Source organism: Scleropages formosus, chromosome 9 (genome assembly GCF_900964775.1).
Source record: "Scleropages formosus chromosome 9, fSclFor1.1, whole genome shotgun sequence".
In the NCBI taxonomy this organism is placed as follows: Eukaryota; Metazoa; Chordata; class Actinopteri; order Osteoglossiformes; family Osteoglossidae; genus Scleropages; species Scleropages formosus.
In genome coordinates this window covers 13820902-13834252 of record NC_041814.1, presented here as the reverse complement: position 1 = coordinate 13834252, position 13351 = coordinate 13820902, and the positions used below count along the sequence as shown (strand labels likewise).

The 13351-nt window shown below is 44.8% G+C and overlaps 2 protein-coding genes across 2 annotated transcripts in view; one reads left to right on the top strand and one right to left on the bottom strand.

The window, feature by feature from the left end:
• The window catches only part of ipo13b (importin 13b), a 31937-nt gene extending 31728 nt beyond the window's left edge, over nt 1-209 (bottom strand). The window contains exon 1 of the mRNA XM_029254624.1: nt 144-209. The gene's annotated coding sequence lies outside the window, so the exon portion shown is untranslated. The remainder of the gene's footprint in view (nt 1-143) is intronic.
• A 10-nt stretch (nt 210-219) lies between these two features.
• On the top strand, nt 220-13346 carry LOC108923507 (mucin-5AC). Its single transcript, XM_018734283.2, has 5 exons — nt 220-938; nt 6457-6768; nt 9646-9936; nt 10817-10965; nt 11061-13346. The coding sequence occupies exons 1-5, from the start codon at nt 869-871 to the stop codon at nt 11103-11105; spliced, it is 867 nt and encodes a 288-aa protein (XP_018589799.1). The 5' UTR covers nt 220-868; the 3' UTR covers nt 11106-13346.
• The last annotated feature ends 5 nt before the right edge of the window (nt 13347-13351 follow it).

The window sequence follows — 13351 nt, the reverse complement described above, 5'->3', positions numbered from 1 at the left end:
AATGGTACCAGAATTATTATGATACCTTGTACCTGCAATGCTTTTTTGATACAATCAGGCAAAGAGTCAATCCGTACTTTCAACCTGTTTTACCACAGTGCAAATATGTCCGAGCTCGAGCGGTAAAACCTCGGGGAAATTACCGCGTAACGCAGTGACGCGCGCAGAGCCTGGTTTCAAGGCGGCTCCGCGAGACGAGGAGGAGGACGAGCGGTCCGAGCGCTCACTTTCCACCGCAGTGTGTGAAGCACAGAGCCCTGGCGGTGGATGTGACTTCAGCGAGGAGGGACAGTCCCCGTTGGTCCACAGCATCTCGTCGCGGCTCCACACAGGCGCTCCTGTGGGCGTGGGGCTAAACACGTGGCACTGAGTGAGCGCGTCTGTGCGCTAAAATTGGAGCGGAGGACCGGAGCGCTTGGTGACAGCGGCGCCCTCACCGCCCTGCACTTGGACGTCACCCCCCCTCTCTCTGCCCCGCTCGGACCTGGACGGCCGCACTTCCAGCCGACTATTTTAAATGCGTTTCTTGGAGGAAACTCAGCGTCACCGTCGCATCCTTCCACTAGCTGCAAACCGCCGGGCTTTTTTGACTTTTCCGGGCACCGCGGAGCCCCCGCTGCGCCTTCTTTCTTCGTCGCTCGCTGCGCCTTCATCTCATCTGTCATCCGCCACCCATCATCTTCTGCCTACGAGCCCTTCATCGCTCATGCGGCACCTGTGATCTTCTGCCGCCCTTCACGTGCCGCTGATCGTCCGTCCGTCCCGTCCGTCTCGTCCGTCCGCCGCCCGCGGCGCTCGCAGCAAACTAAACTACGGGCAGTGGAGAAGAAGAGCGCAGGGAACGGCGGCGCGGTAAAGCGAGGCGAACATGATGGGGAGAAAAGTGAGTTTGCTGCTCCACGGACTGGCCTTCCTCGTGGGCTGCTCCCACCTTACAGGTGAGATGGCGTTTCGCTCGAGGCTCGCGGCGCTTCGTTCGCGTCGCTTTCCTTTTCTCATTTTTTGCTCGTTCGCGTCCGTCACTGAACCTCCTGTCCCCGCGTGACTGTGTGTCGCGCGTTTCGTCGGCCCGCTTTCTGAGGTTTCTCAAAGTTTTCTGCCGTCGCTGCGCCGTCGTTTCCAGCAGGGCGACACTCGACTCGTGCTTTCACTTTGTTCACGCGGTCGTTTCGCGGAAATAACACCACCACCTCGCCTTACCGATTGTGCCTCGTCGTTGGTACGTGCGCGCGGGTCCGATCACTTCCTACATGATCCAGTGTGTGTGTGTGTGTGTGTGTGTGTGTGTGTGTGTGTGTGTGTGAGAGAGAGAGTTGTCACCCCCTGTACTGTCCTGCACCGATACACTCTGCACTCTTCTCTGACAGTCAGTGTTACACAGTTTACACAGACCGGGCGGGCGCACGAGGGGATCCGAGTGGTTCGGGTTCGGGTTCGGGTTCACACACCCGCGTGCACTACACGCACACGTGCGATGCACACACGCACACACACACAGTACACATGCAAATACACACTCGTGTTCGCAGTGTATAGTGCACCAGGCTCCGATGTGGTGGAACGACCTCCCCCCCTTTCACTCAGAACTGCTGAGTCCCTGTCCACATTTAAAACGGGTTTGAAAACTCACCTCCTCCGGACTCACTTCGTCCATGATCTCTTAAGCTCATCCATGTAAATGTTCATGCACTATAACTTTGAGATCATACCTGTTAAACGGATAAACCTTCACTGGGCTTCACACAGCTACTTCTGTAATGTAACTTAAATGTTTATATATAAATTTAAATCTGTATATAAGTAGGAAGGTGATTAAGAATCGTTGATATTCGGATAAGTTTTATGCAGCTACTCCTCCTGTGATGAACATTGTCATGTGGTGGAAAGAAAGAAACCTTTGCATCTAAGTCTCTCTTTAATGTAATGCACACGTTGTATTTTCTGAGATGCACGTCTCTAAAAATAAAACCAAGTGCTAAATGAATAAATATACATGTAAATGAAAATGTGATGTGTAGCGCAGGCAGGTGAAAGGAAACACACACCAGTAACACAATGGTGTTGCGTTGTGAGTGAAACCTGGATCGGCAACATTAAAAATCCAAATAATGTTTCCTAACAATGGGATACAGTTGGAAACTCTGTTGAACTGTATTTTGTTACCCTGCTTTCCTTGACTGAGCCCGTTAAGTCACTGCTGCCCATTTTTCGTCATCCCACAAACTTCATTGTTTTTAATGTGTTTAAGTGAAGTGGGGGCAGTGGTACAGTGAGTTGGCCTGGGTCCTGCTCTCCGGTGGGTCTGGGGTTCGAGTCCTGCTTAGGGTGCCTTGTGGTGGACTGGTGTCCCGTCCTGGGTGTGTCCCCTCCCTCTCTGGCCCTTTGCCGTATGTTGCCGGGTTAGGCTCCAGCTCCCTGTGACCCTGAATGGGACAAGTGGTTTCAGATGGTGTGTGTTTGTGTGATCCCACACAGGTACATCCTTTCAGCAGAGCTGAGAACTGAACTCTTTGTCCATTCCAGCTCTATTTATCTCCCTGCCCCACAGGAACCTTGCACATCAGTAAAATGACAGTAAAAACTGGGAAAGCACACAAATTGAAGACCCAAATGAGCTGCATATAAAGCCATAAATACTAGTATATGTATTTAATATGTATATATATATGCACACATACACAAACTTCAACATTTGACATGTAAAAATGAAAAGAATCGAGTTTTTCTGAGTCCATGACACTTAGGAAGAAACGGCTGAGCGTTTTTTTGTTTTCTTAAGATTTCTGCAAGTAGACACTGGCCTAATTACAGAGCAGTTTATAAACCAGTAGTCATTTCTAACTTTTCTAGTGGCATTTTAACCAGTGAAATTATATGTTTCACTGCAGAAGGAATTGTGCATGTTATTTAAAAAATAATAAATGATACAACCAGTATTATTTAAACATCTGAGTTTCATCTGTGTGTTTGCTCGGTATGTTAGGGTCTTGTCATCTACCACTTTTCCGTGATGTAGTCTAGTCGCAGGAATAGCTCCTTACGAGGTACTTCTCACCACTTGTGCCTTGAAATGAACATTTTGAATGGAAAATACGTTTAACCCGGCTACTGCAACACAAACAAGAACGTGGGTGTTTTGGCCCATCCGAATGAAAAAATCCTCCAAACCTAGTTGACCCACAGGCATGTGGCTTCCAAGTTTAGCTTCGTGAACCGGAAAGTTCATAGCAGCAAAGCGATGTTTCCGTCGTGCCCGATCGTGACCCAGAATGACGGACGCCCACTATCACTGTTCAGCTCGTGCGTGCTGCGTGCACGTGTGGCTGTCCTTGCGCTCCGAATGCTGTTGGGTTAGCGGTAACTCACGTTGGGTTGGAGGCCCGGCCAGCTCATTGACACTGCATGTTGGGTTTTATTGACCGGTTCATAAAACATAAGGCAAATACAAAAGGAATTTACATGCTCAAGCTCTCAACGACTCCATATTAACAGCACAAACAGGTTACGCTGCATCTAATAAAACACGGCGATGGAAACCATGCAAGCTGGGTTAAAACTGTCCAGCACGTGTTCCGTTTCATACGGACCCAGTGCCAGGCCAGGTCTCTTTTAACGTAAAGTTTTATTCGACGGACAATAACTAGATCTAGCGAGAGTTCTGTATCTTGGGAGTCCGTCGGGATGTCAAAGGCTGATCTTAAAGAGTCCTAATCTAGCCTCTCCGTGACCGCCTTTTCTTAGGAGTCCTAGGCTGAAAAAGGGTTTTAAGAGGGGGGCTTGTTTAAAAGGACCGCTGTTAATACACTCTGAATGCCTGCATGCTCATAAGTTATACCTACACCCTCTGTCATCCACTTTCTGCGATTCCTTAGATTAATGAATCGCTTTCTGCCCCGTAAAAATGGTGATATGGTCAGAGACTTTTTCTCCTCCTCTTTACCCGTACCTGTCTTCCCTAGAGTCTCACTCCTTATTTCCATTTATTCATTTAACTGATGCTTTTCTCCAAAGCGACTCACAGTGTTAGTGTACCTACAGTTATTTACCCTTATAGCTGGGTAATTTTACTGCAGTGATTTTAGGGTAAGTACCTTGCTCAAGGGTACTTCAGCTGGAGGTGGGGATTGAACCTGCGACCTTTGGGTCCAAAGGCAGCAGCGCTAAGCAGAATAGAGGTATGTTAAAAATAGAAATGTTAACTTCTTTTCCTGTGGACATGAATTTTTCAGTAATGATTTTGATTTTATTCTAGTGCTGATATGGGGGGGCGTGGTGGTGCAGTGGGTTGGACCTTGTCTTGCTCTCTGGTGGATCTGGGCTTCGAGTCCTGCTTGGGGTGCCTTGTGATGGACTGGTGTCCCATCCTGGGTATGTCCCCTCCCCCTCCAGCCTTACGCCCTGTGTTGCCAGGTTAGGCTCCGGCTTCCCGCGACCCCGTATGGGACAAGTGGTTCAGATGGTGTGTGTGTGTGTTGCTGATACTCCTGTAAAAACCAAGTACTGCATTAACTGTTTCCAAAATATGCAGATTTTTTACTTGTTCTTTTTTTTGTGAATTATAAATGAAAATTAACTCAGTTTTCTGGTTGCCAAGAAAAGTGTCCCTTAGATATTAACGTTAGACAGATGGATTTGCCATAGTGCTGTAGACAGCTAAGAAAAGTATACCGTAGAGAAGTTACATGTCATTCTCTGTAGATAATTCATATCTCATCGTACAGCACATATAAGCCCTTCTTGTTATTGGTATTTCCAAATTTTCCAAATACACAGCCTGTTACTGTGTGTGTGTGTGTGTGGTGACAAACTCCCACACCTAATGAGAAATTATTCATTGAGGTGCATTGTTGACCACAGTGAATTAGTCTTTCTTTATTCACATGTATAACATTCATTTCCCATAAATAATCAGCTATTTTTCTGATTTTAAAATAAGACTTCATGTTTTGCAAATACATATTCTGCACATTGTTGACACGGTATTTCTGAACATTTCACAAGATATTTCTGGAAGTACCAAGATTAAGTGTGTTGAAAGGGAAAAAAAAAATCCCAAAGCCTTGCAGAGGTGAAATAACACTTGTTCTATTTATACCCCCCAGTTCTGCCACTGCTCAACCTGAGAATTTGTTAATGGCACATTGATTTTTGGGAAACAGAAACACTTTTGTGTGTTATCCTTATAGGGGTTCTTGTGTTATGGGTGTAACATGTTCTGGTAGACCTCTGGGACAAAATTAATTTTATATTAGTAGAGAATGTATGGAAACATTTGGATGCTCTTGCAGAGCACTGATTCTTTTGTTATCGTGGTCTGGCTTTCCTAAGGTGTCAAAAAAATAGGGACGAGCCAAGCATGGGAGTGCTTTGGGTCCTGACCTACCGATGGAATTCCAAAAATCGGTTTATCTGTACACGTCAAGAGGGTTCCCACTCATGTTCCAGATTTATAGGCTGTGGTCCTGTACAGCTAGGTAATTTTTACTGGATCAGTTTAGGGTAAATACAGTGCTACAGCTGGAGGAGGGATTCAAATCTGCAACCTATTGGTGCAAAGGCAGCAGCTGTAACCACGACACTATAAGTTGCCCTTATGAGTCGTCTATGAATCTGGCCAGTGAGAACGATCACTCCCTTCCCCCACGTGCCGAGCAGCACTTCGCCTTTTTTCGAGCCCGCACTTTCCCAGAAAGAGGTCCATGGTTTGTGTTGACTGAAGCAGGCACCAGGTGGAACAAAGCCAAGCCACTTCACGGCGATGAACCGCGGTGACGTCCCTGAGCGGGAAATGCCAGCCTTGTAGGGCTGCACGGTCCTCAGTAGTTTCAATGATGTTTTTTGTTAGATTTTTACTCACGGGGGCATATATTTCAATTTGGCTTTACAGCCAGAGCTGTACGTGCCAATGTGTCAGAAAGCCAGGACCTACTCTTCTGCCTCTTAGGTTTTTGACGGTTGTCCCATAAAACCCTTTACTGAAAATCACACAACACCAAAGAGCTCATCGGCCTCATGGTCGAATGTGGTGCTGCCTTCACTGTGGTTGTTTTTTTTTTTTTTTTTTTTTTTTTTGCTCTCTAAGAATTTGGGGAACGAGACCACCTTTGTACAATGTATTACTGTTGAGTGCAGTGAAACCACCCCACCCCCAGCTTTCCTGAAGAGCTGCTTACCCCCTGGGAAGGTCTCCGAATTGGCGATGGCCCCTGTGCCTCGGTCTCGCCGCTCCTCTGGCTCCTCACAGCTCCTACGTGTTCACCGGGCAGCTGGCCAGAGCCCATAAACAATACCGTTGGTGTTTGTACTCTGTGTCCAGAATGGTCCTTTCGTGCTTCAAATCAAAATTACGCTTCACCACGTGGCATCCAGCAATTTATCAATCCTCCAGCTAGGGAAGAAGTTTTTATTTTTTGAAAATGAAAGCTCTTCAAACCTTCCTCTGTTTATTTCTTTTAGGTCATGACCGCTACGCACTGGCCTCAAGCGACCCGGAATCGGAGACGCCAAAGCCAATGACTGATAGAACGGAGCAATTCAACACTTCTTTCATCACCACCATGGGAACCCCATCTTCAGAGGCTCCCAGGAAGTATAACGACAGCGCTTCCGGAAACCCTCCGACAGTCCCAAAAGAAACAGCGTTAACGTCGGAACAGCCCTTTCAGAAAAGGAATGACAGCATATCTGTGACCCCCACAGAAAACGCACCACAACCCACAACTCTGAGCAACAGTACAACTGCTGGGCCAGCAGCAACTGACATCTCAGGTAACTGTGATGATGGATGCCTTGGCCTCATCTGTACGGCAGTGCTGCTTTTACTAGACATCCAACCACCACATATGTTTAAGACGTATTTACGTTCTCCGGTAAGGTCACAGTAAGACAGGAGAAGCAGTAAAACCAGCAGAAACCAAAGAGTCATGGTGCAGATAGTACATAGACAGCTCACATTGTTCTAGAACATACCGTACCTCAGTTCTACAGGCCAAATCTGTCATTAATGCAGCGAAAGATTCAGCGAAAGGACCGTTCGAACATAAACCTAACCCTAACCCTGGGTATTTTGATGCTGGGCTTGTGCTCTCCACACAAGATCAAGACTGGAGATTCCATAAAGAAATACACCCGCTATTAACTGCTGTGCCCAAGGTTAGAATCCTGGGCTATATTTAAATGCCACTTAAAGGGCTTCTCTGCCTGAGTTTAAGGGTCAGAGCCACAAAGACAAGATCCAGCTGGACTGAAACAGACTCGCTCACTCACACAGCTGGGAACTGTTTGCATGACCTGCATTCTTTCAAAAGAGTGTGCCAGCTGTGAGCAGAAGGAAATGCTGTGAGTTGCGGAGTACAAAAGTTTTAAAAAAAAAAAAAAAAAAAAAGAACAGAAAACCACAATTCATGTTCACCTAGCTGGTTCGGAAAGCAGAAGTTGACAGAACATGCAGTGCTCTCCTAGGTAGGAGGAAGTGGGGGGGTGTAGAAATAAGGTAAATGACAGGAAGAGGATGAAATGGGGGAAGGGATATTTTAGGACAGCTAGATTGGACAAGGGAGGGCGAATACAAACATGGAGTACAGGCACAGGATCTATCAGAGTGGAAAGGATAACACAATGAGACAATGTGTCCAGGAGGTGAGGTGTTTCAGTCTGCTGTCATTCATCAGAGACACAAGCAACACGTCCTTTACAGTTTAAGATATGAGTGTGACCTATGAGAATCACCTCTTGACTCCTATCTGCACGCCCAAGAAGAAACATTTCCTCATTTAGCTGATGCTTTTCTCCAAAGCGACTTACAATTATTTACCCATTTATACAGCTGGGTAATTTTATTGGAGCAATTTTTAAGGGTGGTACTTTGCTCAAGGGTCCTACAGCTGGAGCTAGGTAGTGGACCTGTGACCTTCGGGTCCAAAGGTAGCACCTCCAACCACCATGGTTCCCCTGAACAAACAAAATTGCATGCGGTGTCGGTCGACTCTACCACCGGATGCGAACCCAGAAATGTCCCAGGACAGAGGATATGGGATATGTTAGCTAAGCGCATTCTGGGTTGCTGAACATGATAAATACAGCCTGTTTGTGGTGCCAACTTTGAGCAGCATGTTGGTGGAGACCTTGTAAAATCTCAACGGGTGGTGGTTTAAATATTTGAGCCATGAATAGTAGCAGCCTGGGTGAAGACTGCTAGGGATGGGAAGGGTTGGATAACCAGTGTCTGAGTGATTAGGCTTATTCCACCTTAACGATGACCTTTTTGTTATTTGTAGAGTTCTAGGTTAGTTAATTCAATCAAGTTTTACATTTATTCATTTAGCAGATGCTTTTCTCTTAAGCAACTTCCAATTATTACCCATTTAAACAGCTGCCCAGTCTTACTGGAGAAATTCAAGTACTACAGCTGAAGGTGGGATTTGAACCTGTGGCTTTTGGGTTACCAGTACATAGCCAGCTGCTCCAAATAGTTTCAATCTAACCAGTTTTAAGAGTCTTCAGAAAATAAAAGCACAGGTGGTCTTGAGCTTGTGACGGTTTTCTGTTTATTAAATGAATAGGCATGAATGCTCAGCTTTATAACACGCTTTCCTATTTTTTCACTAATTTCATACATTATTCACATTAAAATAATGCCAAAATAGATTAATAATAATATAAACACAGTACATGTTTTATGTTCATTTTGTTATTTTATAGTTTCTCCTTTTTCATTTTCTTCTCTGTTTTAGTATTTGTTATTTATTATTCTAACAGTATAACAGCGCATCTTGTTATAATTTCATGTTAAGCTGCTGTGTGTGAATCTCCCTGCAGGGATCAGTAAAGCAGTTTTTTTCCCTATCCTAAGATAATTTCGTATTAATTCTGCACCATTACATTCATTTTCATTTCTAAAACGATTGTCTTCTGCTTTTTCTTTTCAGCACTTACCAGATCACTCAGTTTTGGCTAGCTTTTTTTAAATTAAAAGTAACTTGAAAGGAATCACAAACAAAACGTTTTCTCAACAAAACACACTCGCCGCTAGACACCGAAGCACTGACTGAGAGCCAAACAACGGCCAGTCAATATTATCGCACAGCAGATAGAGCGGTTATCGCTTGATGTTATGACCAAACATCGGGACTCGAAAGTAATATAATAAGGTTAATGGGACGGTCACTGTACATCCGGGTTGTTTTAAGTCACATATGTATTAAGTTGAGGACTATCCGTAATGTATATTAAATGTAAATTGGATTATCACTCACTCGCGGTCCAAGTCAGAATTGCACTAATAGAGCCTCTCCCAGAAGCACAGGGTACAAGGCACAGGGTATGACATGCCACGTCATCACAATACATTAAATAAAGTCAAAAGTTTTATATCCTCCTTTAGGAGAGCAGTCTCAATTAAAGCCTTTGATAGTATGGTAAATGGATTTATTGATTGCCGGTAGAGAAAGTGGTTTTACCGGCTCGTGCAGCGAAGAGACGGAATTCAGGATGTTTTGGAATTAAAAAATGGAAGTGGAATTAAACACGTTCATTTTGGTTAAAGTATAGCAAAAGCAGAGATTACAGCAAATGGTTACCCACCAGTATTTTCACGCTCATTGTCCTTGAACTTTAACCCTGGATTACTTCTTGCCGTTTCAACAGATTTCAACAGAACGTCTCCGCTGACAAATGAAAGCACAGCTGGGGGGCTCACCCAGACCCCTGGGAATCAGGTCAATTTCAGCAGCACCACCCTCAACACCACTTCCTCTTCATCCGCTTCAACCCAGCGGCCTGACAACGGCCTTTTCACCACCCGCATGCCACATGCCACTCTACATCCTTCTACAGTGCCTGAGACCACCATGACCCACAGCCTGCAGATGTCCAGCTTGTCCACCCAAGCCAAAGTCAACGAGAACAGTCCTTCGCAGCTCAACGTGGGAGAGAAGGGTGAGACGTCGCCTTGGACCTTGGGCCTTCGGGTGTGTTACTTGGTAATCGGGGGTGGTGTGGCTCGGCCCGGCGGCGTCTCTGTTGCGATGCAGAGGCTCGCACTTGTGAACATCAGGGTTTGTCTACTGATCCTACAGTCCCATACACTGACATCTGGACATTGGAAGGAAAAACCATCATAGTTTAATATTTTCATTTTCCACTATAGAGTACCACCTGAACTTTAGTTCTTCGCTATAGGCGGTGCCAGTGAACGTCTTCGTCGAGGGATAAGCGGGGATGTTCGCTATTGGCCGTCTTTGCTGCTCAGTCAAAGCACGGGCTTGTTTGTGCCGAGGAAACAAAGAACAGAATTGCCTTTGTTGCCTTGCCAGCTCACTGAGTCACTGTGGACATGTCCCGCTGTAGCCTTGGGCATTTTACTCTTCGTGTGCTAGCTTGACTTTTCACCCCCACTTCTATGGAAATATGAGACATGGAGATTTGCTCACCTGGTTGTTTGATTAAGCAGTTTGATTAAGTCTCACTTGTAGTTGCACACGTGTGTCACTTTCTAAAAGTGATTTAAATGATGGGGTGCGCCTCGAACGGACTGACGCAAATCTGACGTAAATCTAGTCCCTGATGCCATGGGCTGCTTTTGCGGAACACGCAACGAGTGCGTCGTGAGCGTCGGCGCATGCGATCTAAGCCACCTAACAAAACAGGTTTCTGTCATTCTGTCTTTCTCATCATAAACTCCAACATTCAAGGAGCAGAATAAACAAAGACGGAGCGCAATTCCGATAACAGTCTGAGAGCTGTGAATTAGTGAAGTTCACTGTGAATCACATTTTTATTCTCTTCTCTCCCTCTTACATTGCTGTAATACGTGAAGACCAAGACCTGCGCAGATCAGGACCCCTGCTGGCTGGCCTCGTGTCCGTGTTCGTTTTAGCCGCCGCCGTCATTTCCCTCCTCCTCTTCCTCAAGTTCCGGCAGCGGAGCAGCCGTCCAGAGTTCCGCAGATTACAAGATCTACCTATGGTGAGTCCATCTGGTTTCCAGTCGTTGAACTTTCACAGCCACTTTGGTTTGATGGTCCTTTTTCATGACTAATGTCCAGTGCTGTCTCTGCACAGGACGATATGATGGAGGACACGCCACTCTCCATGTACAGCTACTGAAAAGAGGCTTAGGTGGTCAAGCTGACGCGCATCCTCCGAGCTCCTGTTCTTGGCTAAAGCATCGCTTTTGATTTTGATTCCATGTCCGAAAGGTGGCGTCTCTGGTGGATGTTGCCCGACTGGAATTGTGAGCTGCAGTAGAATTCAAAGCCTTCATTTCACTCAGATTACAGGTGTTGGATGTTTATTAAAGAGGAGAAGGGGGAAATTGACTGTGCATTGGGCCTCATATGGATCCTTCATCAGGGTCTTTGCTTATGGCTGTCATTATGTGTTTTTAAACCCTCTTGGAGAGGTACTTGGAGTACAGAGACTGTCACATTTAGCACCAAAGGAATTGATCTGTAAAGCAAACAAGTAAAAGTAGTTCGGTTTGGTTATATACATTTTTTGCATGTTTGATGGACCTTCCACATTGATACATTTCCTCAGTCTATCGCCCTCAGCTTTGCACTCCTGGTTTTGTTACTGCAAGGACATGGTTGTTAATATGTGTAAGTAGTTTTGCCAGTGTTCCTTTATGCTGTTGCCTGCTTCTGGTGGCCTTAAATGGGAAATCAAAACGCGCACAAGACCGATTGGCTGAGCATCGGCAAAATCCGCGATGAATTCAGAATCAGCATGTTGCCTTCTGTTCTGGCTTGTTTTGTAGTAGCACCTGTAACCAGTTAATACTGGAGAATGGATTGTATGTATTGTGCTTGACTCAAGTGTCATGACTTTTAATTTGCGCAAGGTTGTGGTGAATGTTCACGAAGGGTGTTTTTTTTTTCCACCTAAATGTGTGGTAGAACTGTGTTTTAGGAAAGAACTTAGTCAAAACAATCTCTGTACAGGTTTAGCTTAAACTGCTCTTGATTCATGGGAACCTCAAGATTTATTTTGTGATATTTCTGGCTTTCTCACATGTGAAGTTTTATTTCAACTTAATTGAGCACAACTTTCATGTAGGCTTTGCAGCATTAGCATCAGCATAAGTGTATATACAGTGTAAGAATTCTAAATTACATTCACCTTTACAATAGGTGGAAAATTATAAATTTTAAGGCATGGTTTGTTGTTTCTGAGCCTCTCAGAGTAGTCAGTAAAGTGTCACCCGTTCATTCCGGTGACAAATGTAACAATGTTAATCAAAATCAGTACTTGGACAAACTCAAGTGTTCCCACTTACTGAAGCAGCTGCAAATATACTATATTCAGCAAAATTAACATTCATCAGTAAAGTTACGTCCAGGACACAGTAACTCTTCTAAACACTTTACGGCTAAATTTTGAGTCATTAAGCTCATTATAATAAGTATTCTGGTTATTTGTTGGATTAATGCAATCATGGGCAAAAGTAATGACTTGAAAAAGGAGCAAGCTGGATACGCAGATATTGTAGCTGGACCTATTCCTGGGGAACTCATTGAACACACTCCCAAAACCTAGATTAGAGATCCAGAACTGCCACCCTCAAGTGCAGCCTTTTTAAACTCCATAATATTTTAAAGTCATTATTTGCATAGAAATTCACTGAGTGCATAGAAATTCATTGAGTCTCAAGGGTAAATCTATTATTAAATTGAAGATGAATCAAAACTGTTTACATCAGGACTAGAGTTAGCCACCTCACAATGGTCCAGAGCCAATCCTGGGAAGCGTATGGCACAGGGTGGGGTACATCCGAATGGGATCTCAGGGCATCACAGGGCAAGAACGAAGTCACACACAAGGCAATTAAGGATCACCAATACATCTGAAACACACATTCTCCTGGCATGACTTCTTCCCAGCAGAAGTCCAGGCAAATACAAGAACAAGCAAACTCTACATAAAGCTCAATTTAAACCCAGGTCTGAAGCAACAGCTCAGCTGGGAAGCATCCGTTCTAACCACTGCACCACCATATGTGTGGGAGTGACATTTCCAATCACACTGGCGTTCACTCCACTGTATTACACTTGCACTGAGGGTGAGCAACAGGGCAGACCTTCTATATCATCTTACTGAAAAGCCATATATTTTAAGTAAGTACAAAGAAAAATGTTTTCTTTCAGGGGTGAAAATAAATTCAGACCTACAAAAAATTTTACAGTGATAGGAAAAAACCTCTATGCATCAAGAGGGGACATTTGAGATTTACATCCCTGTAATGTATTTTACCTGTGAATCTGCCAAAATAATGTATTTTATCAAGAGTACTGTAAACAGTGGACAATAAATGTTTTTCTTTTTTTTTAATAAAGAAAAATATTTAAAGCACA